At 50.5% G+C, this 24804-nt stretch overlaps 1 protein-coding gene across 1 annotated transcript in view; it reads left to right on the top strand.

Moving 5' to 3' along the window:
- Positions 1-24804, top strand: part of NTRK3 (neurotrophic tyrosine kinase, receptor, type 3) — a 221922-nt gene that overhangs the window by 192039 nt on the left and 5079 nt on the right. The window contains exons 16-17 of the mRNA XM_005873375.2: positions 19873-19914; positions 24629-24787. Of these exons, the coding sequence (XP_005873437.1) occupies positions 19873-19914; positions 24629-24787 (201 nt within the window). The remainder of the gene's footprint in view (positions 1-19872; positions 19915-24628; positions 24788-24804) is intronic.

Genomic DNA, 24804 nt, shown 5'->3' with positions numbered 1-24804 from the left:
TCCCACTCCTTTCCAGCAGTGCGTCTCCTCCCGTGTCTGATGTCATATCAGCAAAGTGAGGACAGTTCACTCTCTGTGATAGAGCGAAGGCTAGGAGGCCAGGGGAGGCCTCGACCTCCTGGATTTCCAGTCCCTAAACCATGTGTTTGCTCTTTTCATCTCAGAGAGGAAGGGGGGGAGAGAGATAGAGAGATACATCAATGATGAGAGAGAATCATGGATCGGCTGCCTCCTGCAGGCCCCCTACTGGGGATTGAGCCTGCAACCCGGGCATGTGCCCTGACCAGGAATGGAACCGTGACCTCCTGGTTCCTAGGTTGATACAACCACTGAGCCACGCCGGCTGGGCCTGTTCTTCAGTTGTGGGAGAGGGTGCCTGGTGCTGACCAGAGACACAGCCACGAAGCAGACACCCAGGCAGGCTCAGAGCTTCAGCTGCCTGGGCATCTGCTGCAGGGCTCGGTGCCACACTGCTCGCATCTCGAGTGAAGTTTGCAAAACCCCGTAAGTGCTAAGCCCTGTGAAGCTGCACACGCTGCAGAGGGCAGCAACACGGAGAGAGGTGTGGAGGACAGCCTATGCTAATTATAGTATCACATTCTTGCTTCCTCCACTAAAGCCGGAGGATTTGCACACTAATTATCTACACAATATCAGACGTTTTGGAACGCGGGTCTGCGGAGGGACAGGACCGCTCTTTAGGGCACCTGGTCGTATCGCCCGCTCTGTGTCCATGTGGCCAATTAGCGGCTTCCCTTTCATCTGTCAGGCCTGGAGCTTGGACGCAGCTTCTGTGGTCTCTCAGGCTCTGCCTTCTGTGGGGCTGAGTTCCGTGTGGGATGGTAAGTGAGCAGAGGCTTGATTTCCTCAGGAGGAGCCAGGGTGAGCGTGTGAGAACACAGCCGCCTCCGGATTCGGCGCTTCTGCGTTGCCCCAGACCCAGCTGGTCAGACCCCAGCCCCTCCTCCCCTCTGGGTAAAACAAGCAACAGCCTTCAGTTGGAAAGTGGCTCTTCCCACAATCCCTCGATCCAGTTCAGCGACGGAAGTTCTCTTTTCTGCTCTTCCTCCTTCGTCTCTTTTGAGCCATTCAGGGTAATTGGCCAAATTCAGCCGGCGGCGGGGGGAGGGAGGGCGGAAGAATTACTGGGTAGACTTCCTTGATACTTTCTTCAGTGATGTGAATTACCTGGCTTCCTCCATCTACCTCAGTCCTTCCAGACCCCAGCCTGCCTGGACCAGATTATACCTTGTGTCAAAACACAGTGGCGGTGCTGAGATATCCACCTGCCACGCAGGCACTTGCTCCACAGAGTGCAGAAGGGAATACGGGGTGGGATCTGGGTACTGAGCCATGGGGACACGCCGAAGTCTGGTGTGGAGGTGACCTGGAGAGGAGGTGCTGACCAGGAGGTTGATGTGCAAGCAGTGGACCCTAACAGTGAGGTGAAGAAGTTACCTGGAGCGTGTCCCCCACAGGCTTAGGGTGCGGGGCCAGTTGCTCTGACTTGGGCCATCATGGGAGGCCTGTCACCGGTGTCCCTATAAATGAGGCTGTGTGTGAGGACACGCCATCGGGCAGTGGCACGTAGGATGGGAACCGAGGCCTCGAAGGTGAAGGCCGGCCATGACCAGGGTCCCGGCACGAGGTGACAAGGCCCCTGCTGCCCTGTCGGCGTGGAGTGTGGGGGGGAAGCCTGGGAAGGTGACCCCAGGCCAGGACCTAGGCGCTCAGAGCCTCTTCGGTTTTGGATTGTAACCGTGAAAAGGAGTAACAGTGACATGGAGGGTCAGGATGGGTTTTCTACAAATGCACCTTTTAGGCCACCTTCTGCGTCCCTTGAGTGTTCGAAACAGATGAACAAATGCCACGTCATTCCATTTGAAAGAAACATGAGGCTGGAAAGAGTCTTAAATGTCATCTGCTTCACCCCTGTGGCCCCAGGCAGCACAGCATCGAAACCATCCCAGACAGATGGCTCGCTCGCTCTACTCGGTGCGTCTCGGGGGACTCCACAGGCTCCCCTGCCCCTTCCAGCTGGGACCAAGGGGAGATGTTAGCAGTGAGAGGTTTGTCTTTCCCTTTGTGATTTGTAACACCCCTCCAAAGCGGGAAGTTCTCAGTTATGTCTAGCCAGAGTCCCACCAGCTGCAGGCACGTCTATTTCATCCTCTGTCCTAAGTGGCGATAAACATGATGGATGTTGTATGACCGACATTATAGCACTCAGGAAAACCAAGGCAGCTCAGTGAGACCAGGGTGGCCTCCTGCACTTCATAGTAATTGGTTGTATTTTATTCATGGGCTGTAGCTTCACTGGTAGGGAAACAATGGAATAAAAACATCTCCGTCCCTTGCCCAGCCAAAAGTCATACCGTCTTTCTGAAAGTAGTTTCCAGTAATCTCTTTTTTTACAAAAAGATTTTTGTTATTGATTTCAGAGAGGAGGGGAAAGGGGGAAAGAGATAGAAACATCAACGATGAGAGAGAATCGTGGATCAGCTGCCTCCTGCAGGCCCCACGCTGGGGATCAAGCTTGCAACACAGGCATGTGCCCGTGGATCAGCTGCCTCCTGCAGGCCCCACGCTGGGGATCGAGCTTGCAACACAGGCATGTGCCCGGACCGGGAATCCAACCGCGACCTCCTGGTTCATAGGTTGATGCTCAACCACTGAGCCACACCGGCCAGATTCCAGCGGTCTCTTGCACATGATTTTATCTCCCTGCCATTTTGAAATCTGGTTGTTTTCTTTTGGCAATGATGATGGCGCAGGCATCATCTCCACGAGGACAGATCCTGGGGAAGAAGACAGGGAGATGCCCCATCGGAAAAGCTCAAGAACTTGAGGCGTGTGTGCACTGGAGCTCATCCCCAGAAAGGAGGGGAGCAGCAGGCGGTGGGAGGCCATCGCATGGCGGGTCGATTGACTCCCCTCCTCTGGCTGCTGGGGAGGGCGGGGCAGAGCGCACCTTCGCACCTGGCAGTGCCCTGTATTACACCGCACACCCTGTTTGGGTCCCTCAAGTGGAAAAGGCTTTTATTTATTCCGAGGGAACCTGAGTCTATAACATATACAGATACATAAATTTCCATACAAATATCTTCTTTACCGGCTGTAATTAAGATATTTGCATGTAAAGAGAGCAGTGTGTTCCCTCACTTCCTCCTGGCAGGGAATTGTATTTCTGCCCTCGTCCTGGAAACCCAGGTCCTTGGTCTGTCTGGAGCAAGAGGCGGAGGGCCGGGTCAGTGTAGCATCAGAAATTTTTTTTTTCTGGTTTAGCTAATCCCACAGGACAGTTAGAGGCGGGGAGGCGAAGAGCCTGAGAGAGTGGGCAGAACACCCACTAATTCTGGACACAGGGAGATAAGATAGTCTTTGAATCCTGAGCTCCCGTTTATGTGCTGTTGTGACCGTAGGACATTTTCTTAAATGCTCTCAACCTTAGATCCTCATCTGAAAGAGAGAGAGAGAGAGAGAGAGAGAGAGAGAGAGAGAGAACACATTTTTTGTGTGGTGCAGAAGATTAAATCAGATAATTTATGCAAATTGCCTGGTATCTATTAGGCACTCCATAGATGGTAATTATTATTCTTTGTAAGTGAATAAGGTAGAAATTATAGGTAAGAAATTTTAAGTGATTTGAAGTTACAAGCCAAGGCGTTGCCCAGGATGGTCTTCGGTGCTGGATACTCACGTTGAAGGGAGACGAGCCCACTCAGGACTCGGGGGAATAAAAAAGCCCCTCACACTCAGGTTGGTCTGTCCAAGGCCCAGCAGGAAGGAGAGGGTGCTTGGAGCTGGTCCGAGGCAGAGCCTGCTCATTGTGGAACTGGTGGGTCCAACCAGGGGCTCCCTGTGGTACCTGGAGCTGCGTTGCCCAGGATGGTCTTCGGTGCTGGATACTCACGGTGAAGGGAGACGAGCCCACTCAGGACTCGGGGAATAAAAAACAAAGCCCCTCACACTCAGGTTGGTCTGTCCGAGGCCCAGCAGGAAGGAGAGGGTGCTTGGAGCTGGTCTGAGGCAGAGCCTGCTCATTGTGGAACTGATGGGTCCAACCCTGTGGTACCTGGAGCCGAGGAATTCTCCCACAGACAAATGTCTTCAGCGTTAGATCCGTTCTCCAGGTCTTCTTACTGCTGAGGAAGACTTCAGGGTCATGCGCCCTAGAGCTTTGGGGTAGAGGCAAGGCCAGCTTAAGTTCTCCCTCCCTCCTTCCTCTCTCCTGTCCCATGCAAGAGGATGGCCACCGCTCATTCCTGTGCCTAACGTGAGACAATGATACGCGAGAGTGTCGTGAATTGTTGGCTCAGGTGCTGTTGGTTTTACCACCACCACCACCACCACCACCACCACCACCGGTGTGGTCCTCTTATTAAATGATCATGCACATTCTGGAAAAAAATTAGTTAAGTTCCTCAAGGTCCCAAAGTAGATTGGCAGGGTGGTCAGTATGGCATCCCTCCCACCAGGCAGTTACCATGACAACCTTGGCTACCTCTTCCCCCATTGGGTTATGCTCTTCAGCTTCTATAGCTGGGATGGACCTTTGATTTGTGGCCCAGTTTGTTCTTGAAGTTGATCATGTCCTTACCCAATGGGTCCATCCCCAACTTCCTGGTCTTTATATTCATTCATTCATTCATTCATTCAAGTCTTGGAGTCATTGGGTATGTGCATGTCCTTTAGCTTTCTACAGCATACACAAAGGAATCCATTATATTTTCATCACAGTGATTTTTCACATAAAAAGTGCTTCGTAAAACTACTTAATTGAAACTGTATGATCTTATGTCAGATGTCTGGAACGAGTAAGGAATAATGCCCTCACTGGCATAGGCATTTTTACATGGATCCTCCTAGGTTCCCCCTTGCCAGACACCAGTGGTCAGCATGTGGGGACTCTGGGTAGGTCCGTCTGACAGATGCAATGCTGTCAGCTAAGGGGACATCCCTGGGCCTGATTCCCCATCAAAGGCCCAAACATCTACTTACCCGGGATGAGGCCTGAGGGAATAACCCATAATTAAAACACCCTGAGCACTGTATTAATACACACGGGACCAGATGTGCGAAGGCCATCTGACCAAAGCGTCACTCCCAGGGAGCAGCCTGTGTGGGTCCCGCTCATCTCGAGACGGTTCCATGAGTCAGATGGCCAGTGCCATCGGCTATGGCAGACTGACCTGCCCATCTGATGCCAGCGGTTCCTCAGCCTCCCTGCAGGTTCAGAAACACTCCAGAACTTTTACTAAACCCCCCTCTCTCCCGTGACCCAAGCCAGCTGGGGACAGACATTGCCGTCATCCAACCCCATGACTACCTTTTTCCAGGCCCCCGGGACCAGCCAGTGCCCTTCTGAAAGACAGAGACCCTCTGGGGGCCCGTCCTCCGTCACTGCGGCCTGAGACTGGGCCCAGCAGCCGCCCCTTCCTCCCAGGGTGGCAGCACAGAAAAGTGCAGGCGAGGGAGGCAGTGCCCGGGGCAGGGACCTCCGTCACGTGACATATAACGGAGTACCCAGTGAGACAGCGGGTTCTCCACCCCAGGGACCTTCCAGGAACCCGGCTGACCGCATTTCAGAGCTGCACGGAGATGCACTGAGAGCGTGTGGTTGACAACATCAACGTTTCGCTTTGTTTTCAATTCTGAGATCCTCAGAGTCAACTCTGCCACAGAAAGTGCTTAGGTGGGTGCCGAGGGGAAGCGTGATGGGAGGAGCAGTTGCTGTGCAGTGTGAGGAGCTGTGACAAGGACATATCCCCGTGATGCTCTGAAATACCGGGCCAGACTCACCCTCTCCACGTCTGCGCGGGGACAGGCCTGCGTTCTCTCCCACTTCCCTCCCGCCTCGCCCTCTGCCGCCTGCCCTGCCGCCAGCTCACCTCCCTGTGACTGTTCGTCTCCCTCTGAGACCCTGGAGCCTGTCTCCCTCCTCTCTCCTCTGAAATCCACCGTCTCTTCTCCATTAAAGAAACATCTTCCTTTGACCTTCCTGCCCCTTTGTGTCCTTGACTGCTGAAATGGGACGTTTTCCTCTTCTGTCTTAATTTGGGGGCCTCTGATCCTACCACTTCATTGACTCTGCTTTTTTGGGGTCACTAATTAGCTCATCCTGGCAAAATTCAAATGACTTTCCTCTAGAAAGTCAAATCCTCCTTTGAGCCGTCCTCTCTCCCACCTCTGCCCTCCCCACCGTGTGACTTCCTTGTTCCACGCTCAGTCAGCCTCGCCCCACAGCTCATCCCCCTTCCGGGCGGTTTCTTACCTCTTCCCCTCCTCTCGTTTAACGTCAAGGGGCCGCTGTGTCAGACATCTACTTGGGGAGCCTCACACACTCGCCTGGTTATAACGCTTTTATGCAGAAGCTGTTTGAATGTAAGTTTTAGCCTCCACCTCCCTTCTCTCTGATCCCTTCATCAGTAGGTCTCCCCTGGAGAGATCAGCAGCCACCAGAACGTGGCTCGCTGGAGATAAGACTCAGCTCAACCATCTCCTGCTTCTCAGACACGCACATCATTAAACATCCTTGGGAGGTTCCCTGAAGGGCGAAGGGCGGTCAACCTTGGACCTGCCCCTCCCCCCACCACCCCCGGGCCTAATTCCTCACCACACCCTGCGGTGCCTCTTTTTTAAAAAATATATTTTTTTTTATTGATTTCAGAAAGGAAGGGGAAGGGAGAGAGAGATAGAAACATCAATGAAGAGAGAGAATCATGGATCGGCTGCCTCTTGCACGCCCCCTACTGGGGATGGAGCCCGCAGCCTGGGCATGTGCCGTGACCTCCTGGCTCATAGGTCCATGCTCAACCCCTGAGCCACACTGACCAGGCCTGCTGTGCCTTTTAACACACCTCAGCGTCACTTCTTCTTTGCACATAGTCAGGAACGGCCGTGACATGCACCCCGATCAGGCCGGGCTCAGAGTCTACCTCTCCAGGCCCCTAGGCTCCCCACCATTCCTCCTGCTGGTGTAAGAGCCTTGAGTGGATCTTCTCTTCTCCCCTCCCGAGCACCCTGCCACTCTCCTTCATGACCCCACCCGCTAGAGGCCCCTCAGTGCCACCCCGGCCCGTCTGTGCCCCGGTCCATGATGGCGCTTGCTCACTTCCACTGTCATCTGAGGCCTTCCGCATGCATTCGCCAGGGCTGCCCGTGGCTTACACAACGGAAACTCATTTATCACTGTGGAGTGTTTGGAGGCTGACGTCGGAGGCCAAGGTGCCAGCAGAGTGGGTTTCTCCTGAGGCCTCCCTCCTTGACTTGCAGGCGGCCACCTTCCCCCTGTGCTCTCCCAGGGTCTTCCCTCTGTAGATGGCTGGGTCCTAGTTTCCTCTTCTGTGAAGGACACCAGTCATACTGGATTGGGGCTCACCCACAGGACCTCGTTTTACCTCGGTGACCTCTTTCAAGACCCTGCCTCCCTGGACAGTCACATGTCAGTGCTGGGGGTGAGGACGTCCGTGTAGTATATTAAGGGAGGGGAACATAATCCATCACGTCTTCTGGTCCCAACTACCCATCTGTTCTCTCTTCCCTTTCCCTCCTGTCCTTTCTCCATCTGCTCCTCACCCCCATGGAAACCCAGCGGCCCTCTCATCGTCTCCATGCATCTGCTCAGCATCCCTCTGTCGGCTGCACACACAGGTGTGTTGCTTCATAAGCTGCTTTCTCGGGTCATTCCGTGCTGCTCCGCCCCCAGGTGGACCGAGCGCAGGGCCGTGTCCGTTGTCTCACATGCACAGCTTGTGACCTGGCAGGTGCCGGAGGGATGTCCTTGCTCAGTGACCGCCAGCCCCTCCCTAAGCGGCCCCGCACCCCCTCCTCTGACTTCTCTGAGGCCTTTGGGTCACGGGCCTCGTACACCCGACTCTGCTGTCAGTGTGGAGGGGGCGGGCGGAGGCTCCTCCAAGCAGGTGGCGTCCAGCCAGCTCACCTCCTTTCCAACCCGGAAGGGCAGCTGGGCAGGACATCTGGGTGGGCAGCCTGGAGGAGGTGGTGAACTTAGCCATTTTCCCACGGAGGACAGGAGGGATGAATCTTCCCTCAGCAGCTTTGGGAAGGCGCTAGTCCTCTGCCCTAAGGCAGTGAAGGTTCTAGATGAAGTCCACTTCCTTTCACAGTGGTCGTAGGCTGGGGGCCCTGTGGGAGCAGAACTGAGCCGCGGAGGGAGCGTTGGCTGCTGGTGGCTCACCAAGGCAGCGGGCGGGGTGCCGTGTACCAGGAGCGGTGATGGTGCGTGTGCTGAGCCGTGGGCTGCCTCTCCGGGTGGACCCCCAAGTGAGCCCGTGGACCAGGGTTGGTGTGCTCGGCCTTTCTCCCTCGCGGGGCCAGAGAGGCATCCGAGGTGTGGCCGGGACACGTGCCATTCAGTTGACACACTGCCACCCTTCCCCTTCCTTTCTCTGTCCTTCCGTGCTGTCTTCCTCTCCTTCATCCCTCTCTTCTCTCTCCCCCTGCCCTGCTCTCTCCCGCGTTCACGGTCAGGAAGGGCCGTGCCAGAGGGGCCCGGCGAGCGTGTCGTGGCAGCGCCAGAGGCTAGCGGCACCGGCAGCTTCCACAGTGAGTCCGGGGTTCCTTTGCGGGGCCGAGGGGCGGGCAGGGCAGCCACACACAGACTGGCCGCTTGCGGGCTTTGGAGAGGAACGTCCATGGGGGGCTGCTTCCCACCTCTCCTTCCCGCCTCTCCCCCCGGGGGCGTCACTCAACTTCCATGGAAGTTTCCTGCCAAAGCCATCGATGTGCTTGGATGTCTCGTGGCGAAAGCATGGTGGGGCGCGGGGCCGTGCCGGCTGACAGCAGGTGCGCCCCTGGGAGAAGGCCGGGGCGCGTGGCTGCCAGGCTTCTGTCCACTGCGTGTGTGGAGGCGGGAGGCCCTGCATGGACCCCGGTCTGGCTGCTTTCTTGCATTGCAGGAGTGTGTGTGCCCTTGCGTTTGAGGACGCAGTGGATGCCTGCCCCGCTTTAGGGGACTAAGATAGCCTGGAGGTAGGCGAACGCGTCGGAGCAAACAGAGGCCTCCCTGCTGACCCAGGTGCAGTGGGTCTAGGAGCTTCGATGTCCAGGGCAGAGCTCTCTGGCGGGGTCAGCCCCCGAGGACGTGGGGCAGGCTGTCCCCCTCCCCAGGTGGATTTCTGTGGGCGTTTCTGGCCTGGAGATGGATGTGCTTCGAACCAGTGACGTTCCGTCCATCTCAGCTCCACCATCAGCCCCAGTTAGAGGGCTTCCTCTCTGTGCACTTGGGGGGCTCTTTCCCTCTGTGTGGGGAACGGTCCTCGTGGGAGACTAGAACCACAATATTGACCTGTAAGTCCCGCCCGGGCCAGGGAGACCCAGTCCTGCTACCACCCAAGATGCGCCCCCGTCCCCGCCGGCCACATGCAGTCTCCACGCGGTGGCTCGTTTGGGAGTGAGAAGCTTCGGTTTCTAACACACAACCCTGTCCTGAGGGTGAAGGCTGGGCGCACAGGCATCTCTATAGTTCCATTCGTTCCCCTGTGACTTGGTGAGGGAGGGGAATTCAGCAGAGCCTCCGGGGTTTCCCGGAACCAGGTTCTTAGTGTCTCCTCCTGGCACTGGTACTAGTAACGGCGTTTGGGGAGCTGTGGCAGCGTCTCCAGGGGGACTCCTGGGGGAGGCCTGGGACTGGGGTTGATGTGCGCAGCCTGCGAGTAGCTGGAGTTGACCAGCATGAGCGCGTTTGCTGGCCCTGTGAGATTGAGAAAGCGGCACCCTTACCAGAGGCCCATCCCTCTCTCCTGCTTCCGAAACGTTCGATGCATTTCATTCGCACCCGGGCGAAACCTTGGTGTCAGGAGTTGACGGGTGGGTTTCATGCAAGTATCAAATTGGTTAAATGATCAATTAAATTCAACAAATATTTGCTACTAATCAATGCTGTATTTGAGTGTCTGAGTTTGGACACCTCTGAGCATGGCATGGGAAGCTGCTCCTAATTAAACAGAGACCGTGAGCACAGACAGGAGCCTTCCCTGGTCAGCGGGGACAGACAGTCACTCCACTTGTGTTCCGTGAGCTGTGCTTGGCGCTAGAGATACAACTGTGACTGAAACAGACAGAAAGCTCTGCCCTTCATCAGGGAGATGGAAAATAAAGACGAAGTAGACGATACAGTCTGTGTGAGAACAATAGGTGCTTAGAAGAAAAACACAGCAGAGAAGAGAAAAGGAAGAGTTTTGGTGGTGATGGGTGTTGTGTGTGTGTGGGGTGGGATGGGGCGTGCGAGCGGAATTTAGACAGAAAGGTCAGAGGGCTTGAGCTGCCTGAAGAACAGTGCGTTTTCGCTTATTTACTTGAGCCCAGGAGGGCTCTCACAGCTAAAGTCTCTCTGAAACAAGTCAGATCTGGGAATTCCGAGTCCAAAGCAAGAAACACAGACCTCGGGGTAACAGAGGTAGGGGAGGGCGGGTCAGGGGGCCATGGCCTGGCAGCACCCGCGCCTGCTTGGTAGTGTGGTTTCCTCTCCGACAAATGGCCCAGGCGTCAGAAGGCGGGTATGCTGTGGGCTCATCTACTTGGAGCCAGCAGCACCCGCGCCTGCTTGGTAGTGTGGTTTCCTCTCTGACAGATGACCCGGGCGTCAGAAGGCTGTGGGCTCCTCTACTTGGAGCCGTCAGTCTCTGACTCCATTGGCCATCCAGGCTGTCACAAGCCCTTCCTTCTTTTTTATACACACACACACACACACACACACACACACACACACATATATATATATTATTGATTTCAGAGAGGAAGGGAGAGGGAGAGATAGAAACATCAATGATGAGAATCATTGGTCGGCCGCCTCCTGCACGCCCCCTACTGGGGATGGAGCCCACAACCTGGGCATGTGCCCTGACCGGGAATCGAACCCGTGACCTCCTGGTTCATAGGCCGCCGCTCAACCACCGAGCCACGCCAGCTGGGCCATCCTACCTTCTTTTATAGCATGTCCCTGGGGGTGTCAAGGGATGACAACTTACGTTTGCTGAGCCCCCACACCAAGCAGGGACTTTGCCAGGGGCTTTGAGCGAGTTAATGTATTTAATCCACACTGTTCCCACAAAGACGTTATCAGGGTCCCACTAGGGATGAGAATGCTGACGTTTGAACAGAGCTGTAGAGCAGGGGCCAGGATTTCAGCCCAGGTTGAACTAAGTGGGAAGCCCTGCCTTTACTCCTCAGTCTCAGCATCCGTCCAGACATACCAGATGGCGGGAGCGGGAGGAAGCAGGACAAGGGAGGCAGGACTCCCCGGGTGGCCGAGGTCCTGCAGAGGCTGAGCTGCATGGCTGGGTCGGGAGCAGGGCCGTGGTGGGGTGGGTGTCACTGTCCGTGCTGCGTGTGCATGAAGGCCCAGCAGCTGCCGCCGCCTCTCCCTGTGTCCTTGTCACCGGGAATGGGGGCTGGGCATGGAATATCCCGGGGCGTGATGGCAAGGCTCCCCTGTGGCCTCCATGCTGGGAAGAGGTGGTGCTGGACTGGTGCATCCGAGTGCCTGGGCCACGCATGTTGGAAGGAGGGGTGCATGGATCTGTGTGTAGAGGATGGGGGTGGGGGGATGCATGCAGAGGCCTGAGACTGGGCAGACTTCCCGCAGGGGTCGGAGTGAAGAGCTGCATTTGAAGGGAGTCCTAGACTTCCTGCCGGCCTTTGCGGGTGGGAGCCACAGCCTGACCTCATCCCAGCGGAGGCTGCTATTAGCAGGAAGCAGGATGTTCCTTGACCACATCGTGCTATGGTTCTGCTAAACATCACTCTCACTGTGGGACCTGAGTTTATCTGTAATGTGCACTCATAGACTTTCCAGGAAAAAAAATTAGGTAGCATCTTATTTGATGCATAAGATGAGCTCTTAGGAAGGGTACGTGGCAGGCAGGCCCCCATTTGCAAGCACAGAGAGCTGCTGTCGCAAAGTGAACAATTGTTTGGGGGTGCCAGGGACTCTCCCCAGTTTTCCCTTTATGCTGAAGGAGGCTGTTCCACCCGCGGTGCTGTGAGTTCCCGGGACTCCTGGGACATACGTATCCAGCGGTCTCCGTGCACGTCCAGGCCGTGCCTCTCAGTTTCACGACATGTGTCATACGGGGAGAAAGACGTGATTACTCTGTCATCTATCAAGGGTTTTCTTTGCCATCGCAATGTCAGTGTCACTTAGGAATATACTCCGGGCACTTGAACGTCCCTCACTGCGGTCTTCTGACTGTGGGACTATGGCAGCCCCGCCAGGCGCTGGTCCTTTACGGCGTGGCCTGCGGTCTGTTCCCTCCACCCCTGGGATTCTCAGAGCTGAGGGGCCCGGCATCACTCACCTGACTTAACAGGCCGGGTCCCCTCCCCACAAAAACACACCAGCAAGCAAAGCAGCTCTTCTCTGCCACGTTAGCCCATTTCAACATCCCTTCGCTCCTCTGTTCTGCATCCCTGTGCCCTGTGGAGCCGCGGTGGGAACAGGGGGAAAGATTAGACATGACAGGTTGTGTTTCAAGTTAACAAGGATATTTCCTCTTCCCCTGGTCACGTAAGTCCCACCTGCCACTCACACACACACAAGGTGTGCTTTCCTTCCAGGCCTTCGACGCACGTCTGTGAGGCTGTGTCATGAACGTGCCCGGTCCAGGAGCCCGCCCGATCCTGGGCACAGCCCTGACACCCGCGTGCCCGCAGCCCAGGGCTGTGACGCCCCACCCAGATGAACCCAGTTTTCCTAAGGAGCCTGAGGACACACGCCTGTCTCGGTGCAGGCCCAGGGCACACAGGGACCAGGCCCGTGTGTTTCAGCTGCCAGTGCGGCTCTGGGGGAGGTTAGGCTGCCGTGAAGGTGGCTGTGAGCTGGAGAGGTTTCTAAAACAGCTGGGACTCGGGTGGAGGGAAAACCCACATCATTTATCAGCCCCGGCATTGCAGACAGTGGTTTCCAAGCCTTGCCATTCAAGAGGGCTGAGGTTGGTCTTTTGGGGAGACCCCAACCCCTTCTCCTGTGGGCGAGGCCTCCTCATTATGTGCTGCCGCGGCCTTACAAGTTCAGCGAAATGGATTCTGGGGTCCCGGGGCCAGGCCTCTGGGTTCCCACCTGGAGGTTTATCCCGAGAGAGGAGCCCTGCCCATTGAATGGTGATCCATCTTTGAACTCCTAGTTCCCTCCGCGTTTCGCTCTCTGATGCTCTCAGATCAGCAGGACAAGGGTGGCCTGGCATGGGCGGGGCTCAGGTTTCTGCGCAGGGACTGTGGGCGTCGGGGGAAGATGACAGGGAGGGGAGGGAGTCCCGGGGCTGCTTATTGGGAACGTTGCCCCAGTCTCCATGATGAGTTTCTGAGCTCCTTGTTCTGAATCTCACCTCCAAGCTGGTCTAGTCTGTCTGTCTCCACAATCCTTGGGGACCGATGACTCTTGAGCAATCCCTACGTCTGCAGGACTGTGACAGGACCTTCTCTGGGGCGCTGCCGGGCGCTGCGGGGGATGATGTGAGTCCCGCCCTGCCCTCTGCCAGGACCTGCTGGGCGGGGCCTTCCCTCTCCTGAGGATCAGCCAGTTCCTCTGACTTTTGCTGGTACTTTCGGCCGAGCTAATGGATGGTGGAGCCTGGGGCAGCCTCCGACCTCCCGGCTGGAGAAGGTGGCTCTCCGCGCAGGAGCTGGTCTCAGAGCCACATGCCGTCAGACAGGTCCCTGTGATGCCCTGTGGCTGGGGAAGCCCTGGCATGCGGGTGCCACCCTGCTGGCAGGGACGGGGAGAAGGGTGGGCAGAAGGCAGGCTGCAGCGCTGCCCTCGCTGAGCACGCCGGTTTCCAGCTGGGCCCCTGGGATCTCTCGGCGTCTTTCTTCCTAAGTTCGCTTCTAGAAATAGACATGTTAGTCCTACAAATAGAGACTAACTGGAGGGTTGGCTTTTCCAGGGTTTTATGAAAATTCTCTCGGCTGCGGTGACAGAAAGCCTTACCCAAGCTATCTTAAGCAGAAAAGACAATGTATGTGTCAACAGTCACCGAATCCAGATTTAGGGGATGTTTCTGGGGCAGCTGAATTCTAAGACCCAAATCAGTCACCGGCCTCAGCCTCTGTTGCTTCTCTCTCCCTCTGTCTCTCTGTCTTCCTCTTCCTCCTGCCTGAGACGGCGATCGGAGAGAAAGAGACATTCATGGGAAAGAGATTTCCAAACAATCAAGGCTGATGCCCGCTGAGCAGGCCTGACATAGCCCTGTCCCGTCTGCAGGAGTCGGCCAGGCTTTCTGGGGAGCACAGCCTACAGAGGAAGCCTGAGGGCCACGCCCAGGACTGACCGCTTTCTCCCTCTGTCTGGGGAGGGACCCTGTGTCCTGGGGCCACTGTCATGAGCTCGAGCGGGGCCCGTGTTGGGACCAGCTTCCTTCCCCGCATCTGCACGCAGGTTTCGATGTTTCTGAATGAAAACCCTCCTTCTGTGCTTACGGGTGTGTGTTTCATAGAAATCTGATTCCAGGGTCTCCATCACATTTCCCAAGTCTGCCGCTCCCACCCGTCAATGCATGTCGCTTACAGCATATGGACAGGAGCCTTCCTTCGGTGGGAAGGCGCGAGAACGCCCTGCAGTCAGAACGGTTTCGGTGTGAGGCTTGGATCTTTGACTTGTCAGCCTTTTGAACTCAATTAAATTGCTTAAGCCCTTGCTCCCTCCCTCCTGGCATCGCCTAAACCAGCTGTTCTCAACCTGTGGGTCGCGACCCCTTTGGCGGTCGAACGACCCTTTCACAGGGGTCACCTAGGACCACCCTGCATATCAGATATTTACATGACGATTCATCACAGTAGCAACATTACAGTTATAAAGTAGCAACGAAAATAATTTTATGGTTGGGTCACAACATGAGGAACTGTATTTAAAGGGCCAGAAGGTTGAGAACCACTGGCCTAAACACTCACAGGTTGTGGTCCTGTGTCCCTGTTCTCTGGGACAACCCTTCCACTTCGGGCATCCCCTTCTGCCGCTCTATGGAAGCGAGCAGAGGCTTAAGTGAATGAAGATGAGGACTGCTACCCGGGGGTCGCCCACCCCAGCCTTACATGGCTCCACCTTTAGGTCACTCCGAGAAACATATCTTCTCCCAGTTCTGTTACCCTGGGAACAAGATCACACGTGACCTGCTCTGATCTGCCTTCTGCGCCCTTGGACACGTGAATGTGTACACTAGTAAGAGTAGGAAGGCGTGGCTCAGTGGTTGAACGAGGCGGTCACGGTTCCATTCCCAGCCAGGGCACATGCCCGGGTTGTGGGCTCGATTCCCAGTGTGGGGCGTGCAGGAGGCAGCCGATCAGAGATTCTCTCTCATCATTGATGACTCTCTCTCTCTCTCTCCCTCTCCCTTCCTCTCTGAAATATATATATATATATATATATTTTAAAAAAGAGTAGGAATGCTTTTGAAAAGATCATGCAACTGATTACTGGCTTTGCATTTAAGACTTTCTCCTGGGTTCATCTGCAGAGCAGTCCTCCTGCCGTCTGACCTTGAAGGGGAAGCCAAGAGCCAGGGCTTGTTTCTGGAAAGAGAAAGAGCCACCTGCAGCTGCAGGCCTCCCAGCATGGCCTGGGATGCCAGATGCTGCATGGAGGGACAGACAGCTCCTCCCTCCCTTTCATCCGAGACTGCCCTTGGCTCACACGCTCCACTGCAGAGCGGCGCCCTGGGGCCTGCTGTAGAGGCGGGCTGTGCGGGACCCGGGCGTCTCAGAACCCCAACCTTCTCCCGGCGCTGGGAGGGGCACCCAGAGGTTTCAAAGGGAATATTTTATTTTGGTTAAATTAGCCTGAATCTAAACTGAAATCTGTCAGTACCCAAGTTGTACAGATTAATTGCAAATCTAGATTTAGCACCAGGAGGCTTTATTCTCCCGCCGCCTTTTACCCAGTCGTGTTGAGCAAGAGCGTGGGGTGCGGGAGGACCGGTCCAGGCCCGTGTGGTCCATGGTGCATCTGAGCTGAGCCCTCCAGCTTTGTTCAGTGAATTGAGCCCTTTTAACATCATCTCTAGCGTTGGTTTTCACGAGGAGATTTGAGAGCAGGGAGGAGGCTCCCGTCTAGGCATTCCGAAAGGAAGATGGGGCCGAGTTATTTTCCCAACCACGTCTTTGACTTGCAATGTCTGCTCTATAGAGAATATACTGCTCAGGGCCGAAGGGGACAGTGAGGTCTCGAATGAGCGCCAGCACTTAGACAGGACTTGAACAGGAAGACAAAAGGACGCTATGAAAGGCGTGCGCTCCCAGGGCCTCCGTCCCAGAACTTGCTCGGGCCGAGATGGCACCAGGTGAGTGAGTTGGGGACGTCACAATGGGCGATTCATCCTCCAGGCCCTCACGGCTCACGCTTGGCTCCTAAACTCTTTGCATTCTGGGGCGACTCCAAGAGTTTTGCCTATGCTGGGCCTACGGGCTCAGCCTGAGACAGCCGTTTCTCGGAGATGCTGCTAAGCGGCTGCTTCTGCATAAGCTGCCACAGAGCCCTGCTCAGAGGGAGCAGGCTATAGTGAGGGCTTGGTGGGCCCCTCTGCCCCCTTCCCTCCAGAGTCCCCGGCATCTCTGAGACCTGGGGCTGAGGTCTCCACTGCGTCTACAGGAGTTGGCCCTACTTTGTTCAGAGAAGGAAGAGAGCGCACAGAAGGCAAGCAGGTCTGCCTTATTCAGTCAGGAGTCTGATGTCACTGCAGAAAGCCTCGGTCCCTGTGTGAAGGTGGCATCCACGGAATTCCCGTAACTGGGTGAAGCCACGGACAGACGTGCGTTTGTGACTGCACCACACACACACACACACACACACACACACACACACACACACACACGCTGTAGGTCTAAGTCAGACAGGCACTCCGCTGAATACACCCCCCAGGCATCCACCCACAAACTGCGGAAACAGAGTTCTCCCAGGCGACCCACACACAGCCTGTGTGCATCAGGGTGGAGAGCAGGAAGTGACCCCACCGAAATTTAAACGTCGTAAGACTTGACCTGTATGTATATGTGTGTATTTTAATTAGTTTTATTGATTTCAGAGAGGAAGGGAGAGGGAGGGGGTTAGAAATATCAATGATGAGAGAGGATCATGGATCGGCTGCCTCCTGCACACCCGCTACTGGAGATTGAGCACACAACCCGGGCATGTGCCCTGACTGGGAATTGAACTGTGACTTCCTGGTTCATTGGTGGATGCTCAACCACTGAGCCACGCCGGCCATACCCGGGCTGCGGGCTTGATCCCCAGTGTGGGCCATGCAAGAGGCAGCTGATCAATGATTCTCTCTCATCGTTGATGTTTATCTCTCTCTCTCTCCCTCTCCCTTTCTCTCTGAAGTCAATAAAAATGTATATATTTTTAAGAAAGCATGTCTGCCCCTGGCATGTTTTAAGTTGCCATCTAAAATTTCCAACATAATTTTAAAACAGTTGCCAGTGATGCCATTTTCAGAATGTAGTAAATAGTGACATTAAAGATACATTATTTCTTTAATGTATCTAATGAACTTTAAATACCAGAAAATTTAATACAGCATCTATTAAACACATGAACAAGTCCTTAAACAATTTTACATGGTTTTTTTTCTTCTTGAATTTATATTTTCATTCCAGTTACCCAACTGAGTTTTATCCTTATGTGTTATATTTCTATGCATGAAAGCCTTTTATTGGCCACTCTGTCATAATTTACTATGACAAAAGTATGTATGAAGATCTAAATTTAATTTTTAATGTCCAATAACCATAAGTTTCTAGATGTTAAAAGCTTTTGGATTGAGTTATCATTACAATTATTAGTAATATACAGAAATAGGCAGTGGATCAACATAGTGCGCATATATGCCAACGTTTGATGAATATGAGAGATTACAAGTATAATATTTCCAACACTTCATGTATTTATTAATAAATATTATTTATTGCTAAAGTAAGAAAGGTTCCAGATCAATTCTATTTCTTTCTCATTTTTATAAATATCAGAAATGAGAAGTGTTATTCACAAGAGACAAATAGGCGAGAAAGGAACGCGTTTTGTTACTGAAACGTGACTCAGTTCTTGAAACTATTATCTAGATACTTGCCTAAAATCTCATACGGCTCTCTTGCCAAAATTCCTCTTTAATCTTCTCTCAGCTGATAATTCTTTTGGATCAGTTGTTTGAAAAGAACTGGAAACGACCCGACTGCACAACCATTTATTCCCCAGCCGCCAGAGACATTTAATTTCAACAACTGTCCCCATATTTCACGGCGTTTATCTGTACTCTAGGTTTTCTCTCCTGAGATTGAGAATGAATGAGAGAGTGGTCTTTCCTTTTGAGGGTGGCAGGTAGGGGTGTGTGTGTGTGTGTGTGTGCGCACGCGTGCGCGCACGCGCATACAAATGCAATTGAGAAAGAAGATTGCTGGCCCACAGGGGTTCTCCGTTTTAGAAAACACACCCACACTATAAATTCTCCTCAGTGGGAGAATGACAGCCAGTCCATACCCGTCTCACGTATGTGCGCTCATCGAAGTTTACACCCGCTCACTCGATTCCTCCCTCCTTGTGAAGGGGGAGGTTTCAACGTGGCACACGGACTCTGGATCGTGTCTGTAACCATCCGGCGGGGCAAACGCAAGAACCAGTGGGGAGGAATCTGTTCTTTCCAATTTTGTATTAAGAGAAACGTTCCTAAATTCCCGACTTCGGTTTTTTAAAACAAGAACCCGGGTACAATAGAACATTCTACTAGCTTCGATCACAAACGTACCTTTCTTTCAAAAACGTCGTCTTTGCACAGAACGTAAATAAATTAAGTCCACTGTGTTCTCTTTATTCATCGAGAGGGTTTTTCCCTTTTATTGTTTTTAAATTTACAAATGTGATACATGATCAAGATAAAATTTTGAAATATGCATAAAGAAATATGAGGGGTGTTGTTTTGTTTTGTTTTTAAATCAGGGCTCACCATCACCCCCCTTTCTAGAGGAAACCACTGGTGTAATGTGATGCTATCTTTCTGGACCTTTTCCTGTGCGCTTATAGAGTGATACATTATTGCCAGGGATACGTTATTTGCTTGTGTGCACGTATTTTTACATGAATGAAAATGCCGATACAGATTTTGGATGTCTGGAGTTTTCATGTCACATCTCCTAGGCATATTCCCCATCACCACACGATACTCCTTTTAACTACCGCATCTACATTTAGTGACAACGTGTTGCCCTCACAAACAATGAAATCACCATCTTCAACCAAGGATTCTTGCTTCCAGGAGGAAGTATTTTTGTAAGACTCTTAGAAATGAAATCGCTGGTTCAGAGGCCACTTACATCCCCAGTGTGGGCAGATTCTGCCAAAGGTCCCTCGGAAAAGGCCGCCTTAACCTGAGCAGCGGCATTAGAAAGTCACCCTTTCCGCACACCCTCTCCAGCACCAGATAGTATCTATCGGTCTTTTCCATTTTCCTCACGTGACATTAAAAATAATGTGTCTCTTTGTTGCTGCGATTGGCATCTCTTCATGTGTCCGTGGCCATTTGTAGCTTTTTTTGTGGGTTGTCTGCTCTCACTCTTACCTCATTTTTCCACTGGGTTGCTTTCTTAAACTAATTTAAAGGACCGCTTTATAATACATGGGTTGTAATTCTCTGTCTGTTATATGTATATATTGCAGATATTTTCTCTGTCATGTGTCTTTTAGCTATGTTTATTTTGTATTGTTGCCATGCAAAAAAGTATTTACTTTTACAAGTTGTATCTCTAAGTCCTAGTCTTTATGGCTTCTTCAACATGTGTCTTATTTAGGAAGGTCTTCCTCTCCTAAAGTTATACAAATACTTTTCTTGAGTTTTCTTCTAATATTATTATTGTTTTTTTTTTTATGTTTAGCTCTTTAATCCATCTGGAAATGATTTTTGTATATGGTGTGAGGTAGGTATCTACGTGTACTTTTTCAATGAACAGTTCATTGTCCCAATGCTTTGCTTACTAACCCATCATTTCATATATTTGATGCCAATAGTTACCCATGGGTCTGCTTCTAGACTCTATTTTGTTCCATTTATCAACGGAATTTGTCTGTTCCTACGCCTATAACACAGTGTACGCATTGCTGTAGTTTGATAATATGTTCTGCTATCTGACCAAGCAAGTATCCCTTGTTGTTCTATTTCAAGTGTATCCTAGTTTTTACCAGGCATTTGCTCCTCTAGACGGCTTTTGCGATCATTGTGTCAATCCCCACACATCATTCCATTGGGGCTTTTATTTGGATTGTGTTGAATTTTTAGATTAATTTGAGTGAGGCCTGGGAGATTTAGGAGATGTATGATACTGAGTCTTCCTATCCCAGGAAAAGACATGTCTCTCTAATTGTGTAAGCCTTCTTTTATGTTTTTCAATACTTCTCTTTAGCTAGACCTTCTATATTTTCTGCTAAGGTTTAAGCCTAGGAATTTTAAATGTCCTGTTGCTATTGTTACAAACAATCTCATTTTCTACTGAATTGTGAAGTAAGTCCTTGCTACCAGTGTATATGAGAATGGTTTCATTTTTGGATGTTCATTTTACTCCTGGGTAGCTTACTAAAGCATCTCATTGTTCTGATTGCTTTTTAATGAATCGTCTTGAACAGTCATATCATATGCAGACAAAGGCAGTTTTGACTCTGCCTTTAAAAAAATATATATATATATATAATTTATTGATTTCAAAGAGGAAGGGAGAGGGAGAGAGAGATCAAAACATCAATGATGAGAGAGAATCATTGATCGGCTGCCTCCTGCACGCCCCCTACTGGGAATCAAGCCCACAACCCAGGCATGTGCCCCTGACCCCATGGAACCTGGGACCCTTCAGTCCACAGGCCGATGCTCTATCCACTGAGCCAAACCGACTAGGGCTTGACTCTGCCTTTTAAATATTCTACCTTGTTTTAATTCTGCTTTATCACATTGGCTAGTACCTCACCCGAACAGTGTTGATAAAATCAGTGGTAGATGATACCTGTATGGTTCTAATGTGTCATTAGTAAATATGATCTTTAGTGTGTTACAAAGAGGACATGACCTTCTATTAGTAATGAGCTAGAGCTTTGAATCAGGAAAGGTGTTGGAAAAGGATAGTTTTTCTCCTTTTACTTTAGTAAATTAAACAGATATTTTTTAAAAAGACCGAGGCATTCTTTTATTTCTAGTACATAAAACGTGTTGAGTTATAATGTGGAATTATTGTAACCTATTGCTGATTCAATAAGATACTATTTTATTCAGGTTTTGAGACTATGTTCATAACAGAGATGTTTTACACATATGTAGATAAGTTACCTAGACAGTGTCTGTATTCATATGTTAAAGGCTGCTTGCTAAGCTTCATTGATTGGGTCAGCAGGGAATTCAAGCCAGAGTGTGGCTGGGGCAGTTTCTTTTTACTTCCTGTTTTGGTTTTGGTTTGGAAAAGTATCAATAGGATAGAAAACTTTAGTAGAACTCACCCATAAGACCAACTGGTCCTGGTACATATTTTTAATGCATTGCTTCTTTTTTTACTACAATTGTCATTGGTTTTGTATTTAAGTTTTTATTTTTCTTAACTTTTTAAAAATTAATATTTTCGAGTATTAACTCAATCATGGCATCTATACTTCAAATTTTATTGTTGCAATGTTCTTAACATTTTTTCATTGTGTCCTTTGTGTCCGTATTAACCTTGCAAAAGGTTTATATTACTTTTGAAAGAACTAGCAATTGATTATGTAGATACTCTAGTAGTCTGCTTCCCTCTGCCCTTTTGATTGTTTATTTGATTTGTTTTGTACTAATTCCTCATTATATCTTTATTATTTATTTTTTCTTGCTTTCTATAAATTTGCCTTGTATATCTTTGCTACCTTTTTAAAATAGAATTCTTATTTAATTAAAATCTACTTTAAATTATTTTAGAAATAAGTGCTTAAGTGCTATAAGTTTTTCCCCAAAATTACTTTAGCAATATTTCATAGCTCTCAATTAATAGGACTGTAATTATTATTATGACAGTTTTAAATTTTATTTTCAATTGTTTTCTTTACCAAATGGTACTCTTTCTAATCGACCAAAGAGAACCTTTTAGAAATTAACCTTTTGTTCTTCATTCCTAGTGTATTTTATTTGGTACAGTAAATGTTTCTTACTTTTAGTTTATTTACCTTTTTTCCCCCTTGGCATTTTAGATTTCCTTTGAGGTATAACATAGTGATTGGTGTTTGTAAATGATTTTTAGATAATTGAGAATAACATGCAACCTCTTAGGGGTCCTGAAGACACTCACATCTAACAGTGACAACTCCTTATTTGTATTTTAAAAACGCATCTCCACTTACGTTGTCTTCCTGATCTGTTAATTTGTGGAAGAGTGTTTTATTTTCCCATCCTAATTATAGGTGTCAGTTCCCTTTTATTTATAACCTGTTTTACTCTTTATACATTTTTGTTGCTATCTTAATTGGACCATAAAACTTTATAATTATCATAATGGTGAATTTACCATCTTTAAATATGCTATAAATCACTTTGTTGCCATATAGTTCTTAGCATCCTGAAATTTTTCATATATATATTTAATTTCAATATATTATCTATTTAATATATGTTACCATGTACATGGAATAGTCTATAGTCAAAATATATTCATATTTTCTTTTATTGTTTCTCATATTTTTGCATTCTTTCATCTTTAATATTTTCTGATATTTCCTTTTAGATATGCCTTTTATAAAGAACATGCATTTGATTTTTAATATACTTTTTTCTTGCTTAACAGATAGTATTTGTACTTACTGTCTATAGTGACATTCCTTAAACTTTTTTATTTTGTGCTTTCTACTCACCATTATCCCATTCCTTTGTGTACTGATTTTGTTATTAATTAGGGGTTTTTTGGTTCTATTTTCCTAAAACTGATTTTGAAGCTATATGTTCTATATCTATTCTTCTAGAAGCTACTTTAAAATTATAGCAAGCTCATTTAAATGTAAGTCATTATAATCAACAGCTGATGACTGTCTATGAGCTCCCTTTCCGTCCCTTGTAAGGACAAAGACTTTATCAGGCTTTTAATTATCTCTCTACCTCATTTTCTATGCAGTTATGGCTGAAATTATCTAGAAGTTTCATTCCAAATAAGTATTGCTAATAGTGGCAGTGGTAACACTGTTAGCATTATTAGTATTATTATTTACTTTATGGCTTTGTTTAATAGAAGCCTTTATTAGTAGTTGCACCCCATTTTGCTACCAAATTAGCAGCCATTACTTAGATTTAAATTGCATTTGTGTGGCTTATTTGTTTTGCACTGTTTGTTGTTTCCCAAATCAGTGTATATTCTAACATCTCTTTTCTGTTTTCCTGTAGTACAGCCTCAATTAATTTTTGCTTCTTCATTTCCTGTAAAGGCTGTGAGGGGTCAAGTTTCTGAGTCTTGGCTTGTCTGAGAGCTCCATCACCTTCTGTCTTTACACTTGATACGGAGCTGTCTTGATTATAAAATCCCAGGCCGAAAACAACTTCTGCAAATCCATATCATCGTTTATCTTCTCAATTACTTCAAGTGGGCCAGGCAAACGTGATTTCTCTTTGGAGAAGCGAGATTGCCCATCTCCCCCATAAGTCATCCTTCCTTAAATGCTCATTATTAGGATTCCTCCAACCGGTCTAGGCTGGCAGCGACTCTTCTGATGAATAGTTCATCAGGAATTCACAGAGAGCTCTTTCTATCGGCGGTAATCCGTTTCCTAACAACAAATCCCATGTATCAGCCGGAAGTTCCCATCGCTGGGGCTGCCTTTACTAATGATGCACTCAGTCCCCGAGTTCTACAACAGCTGTGACTGTTACTTCACTCATGCTGATGCCAGCAACCTGCGGGGTGAGGGTCCCCCTAATGTTTTTCCCAGAGGCACCCCAATTTCAGTCCCATCCTCTTGCCCTGGACTCTCAGATCCGTAGCCCCACCCCCACCCCATGGCTGATGTCCTCCTCGGGCGGTTTTGAGTTTCCCCTCACTGGCCTGTGAGCTCTTGCTGAGACCTGCTGTGCCTTCTCTTGTGGCCCCGTGATTTCTCGTTAGCATGTGGTCTTCCATGCTTTTGAACTTCTCCGTCCCCTTCCCTGGAAACACGGAGTCCTAGGTCGTGGTGAGAGAACTTCAGGGTGGTCGTGTGGAAATGAAAGGCACATTAGATGCACAGGGGCCACATTGTGTCTTAACCACCTTGGCCACGGAGTCGAACCCGAGGCCTGCAGACACTCCGATACCTGATGCCTCGCTCAGTGACTCTGGACTCCCTCTCACGGTTAGGTGCCCCGTAGCCCCAGATCCTGACTCCGTCTCTCCTCCAGAAATCATCTGCGATCTCTCCTTACCCTCCAGCCAGGGGCCTTTCGTCCCCGGAGGTGTGCCCTCTCATGGCTCCTCTAGCCACCTCCGCTGCTGCAGGTCTCCTCTCGTAGGGTCTGCGCTGGCCTCCGAGACAAGTTGTGCGAAGGGGTGTCTGTCTTAGGATAAAATGCATCGGGTGCCTCTCCTCTTCGTGGGAAGCGTGCAGGGAGACGGGGCTGACTCTGGCCGCCGGCTCACCTCTGTGCGCCTCTGTCTCCACCCCTGCCAGGTCGGAGGTCACACCATGCTCCCCATCCGCTGGATGCCCCCCGAGAGCATCATGTACCGGAAGTTCACCACGGAGAGCGATGTGTGGAGCTTCGGGGTTATCCTCTGGGAGATCTTCACCTATGGCAAGCAGCCCTGGTTCCAGCTCTCCAACACGGAGGTACAGGGGCCTCGGGG

This window comes from Myotis brandtii, unplaced genomic scaffold (genome assembly GCF_000412655.1).
Source record: "Myotis brandtii unplaced genomic scaffold, ASM41265v1 scaffold409, whole genome shotgun sequence".
Classification (NCBI taxonomy): domain Eukaryota; kingdom Metazoa; phylum Chordata; class Mammalia; order Chiroptera; family Vespertilionidae; genus Myotis; species Myotis brandtii.
Note: the sequence above shows the minus strand (reverse complement) of the source record. Positions and strands in the feature narration are given on the sequence as shown.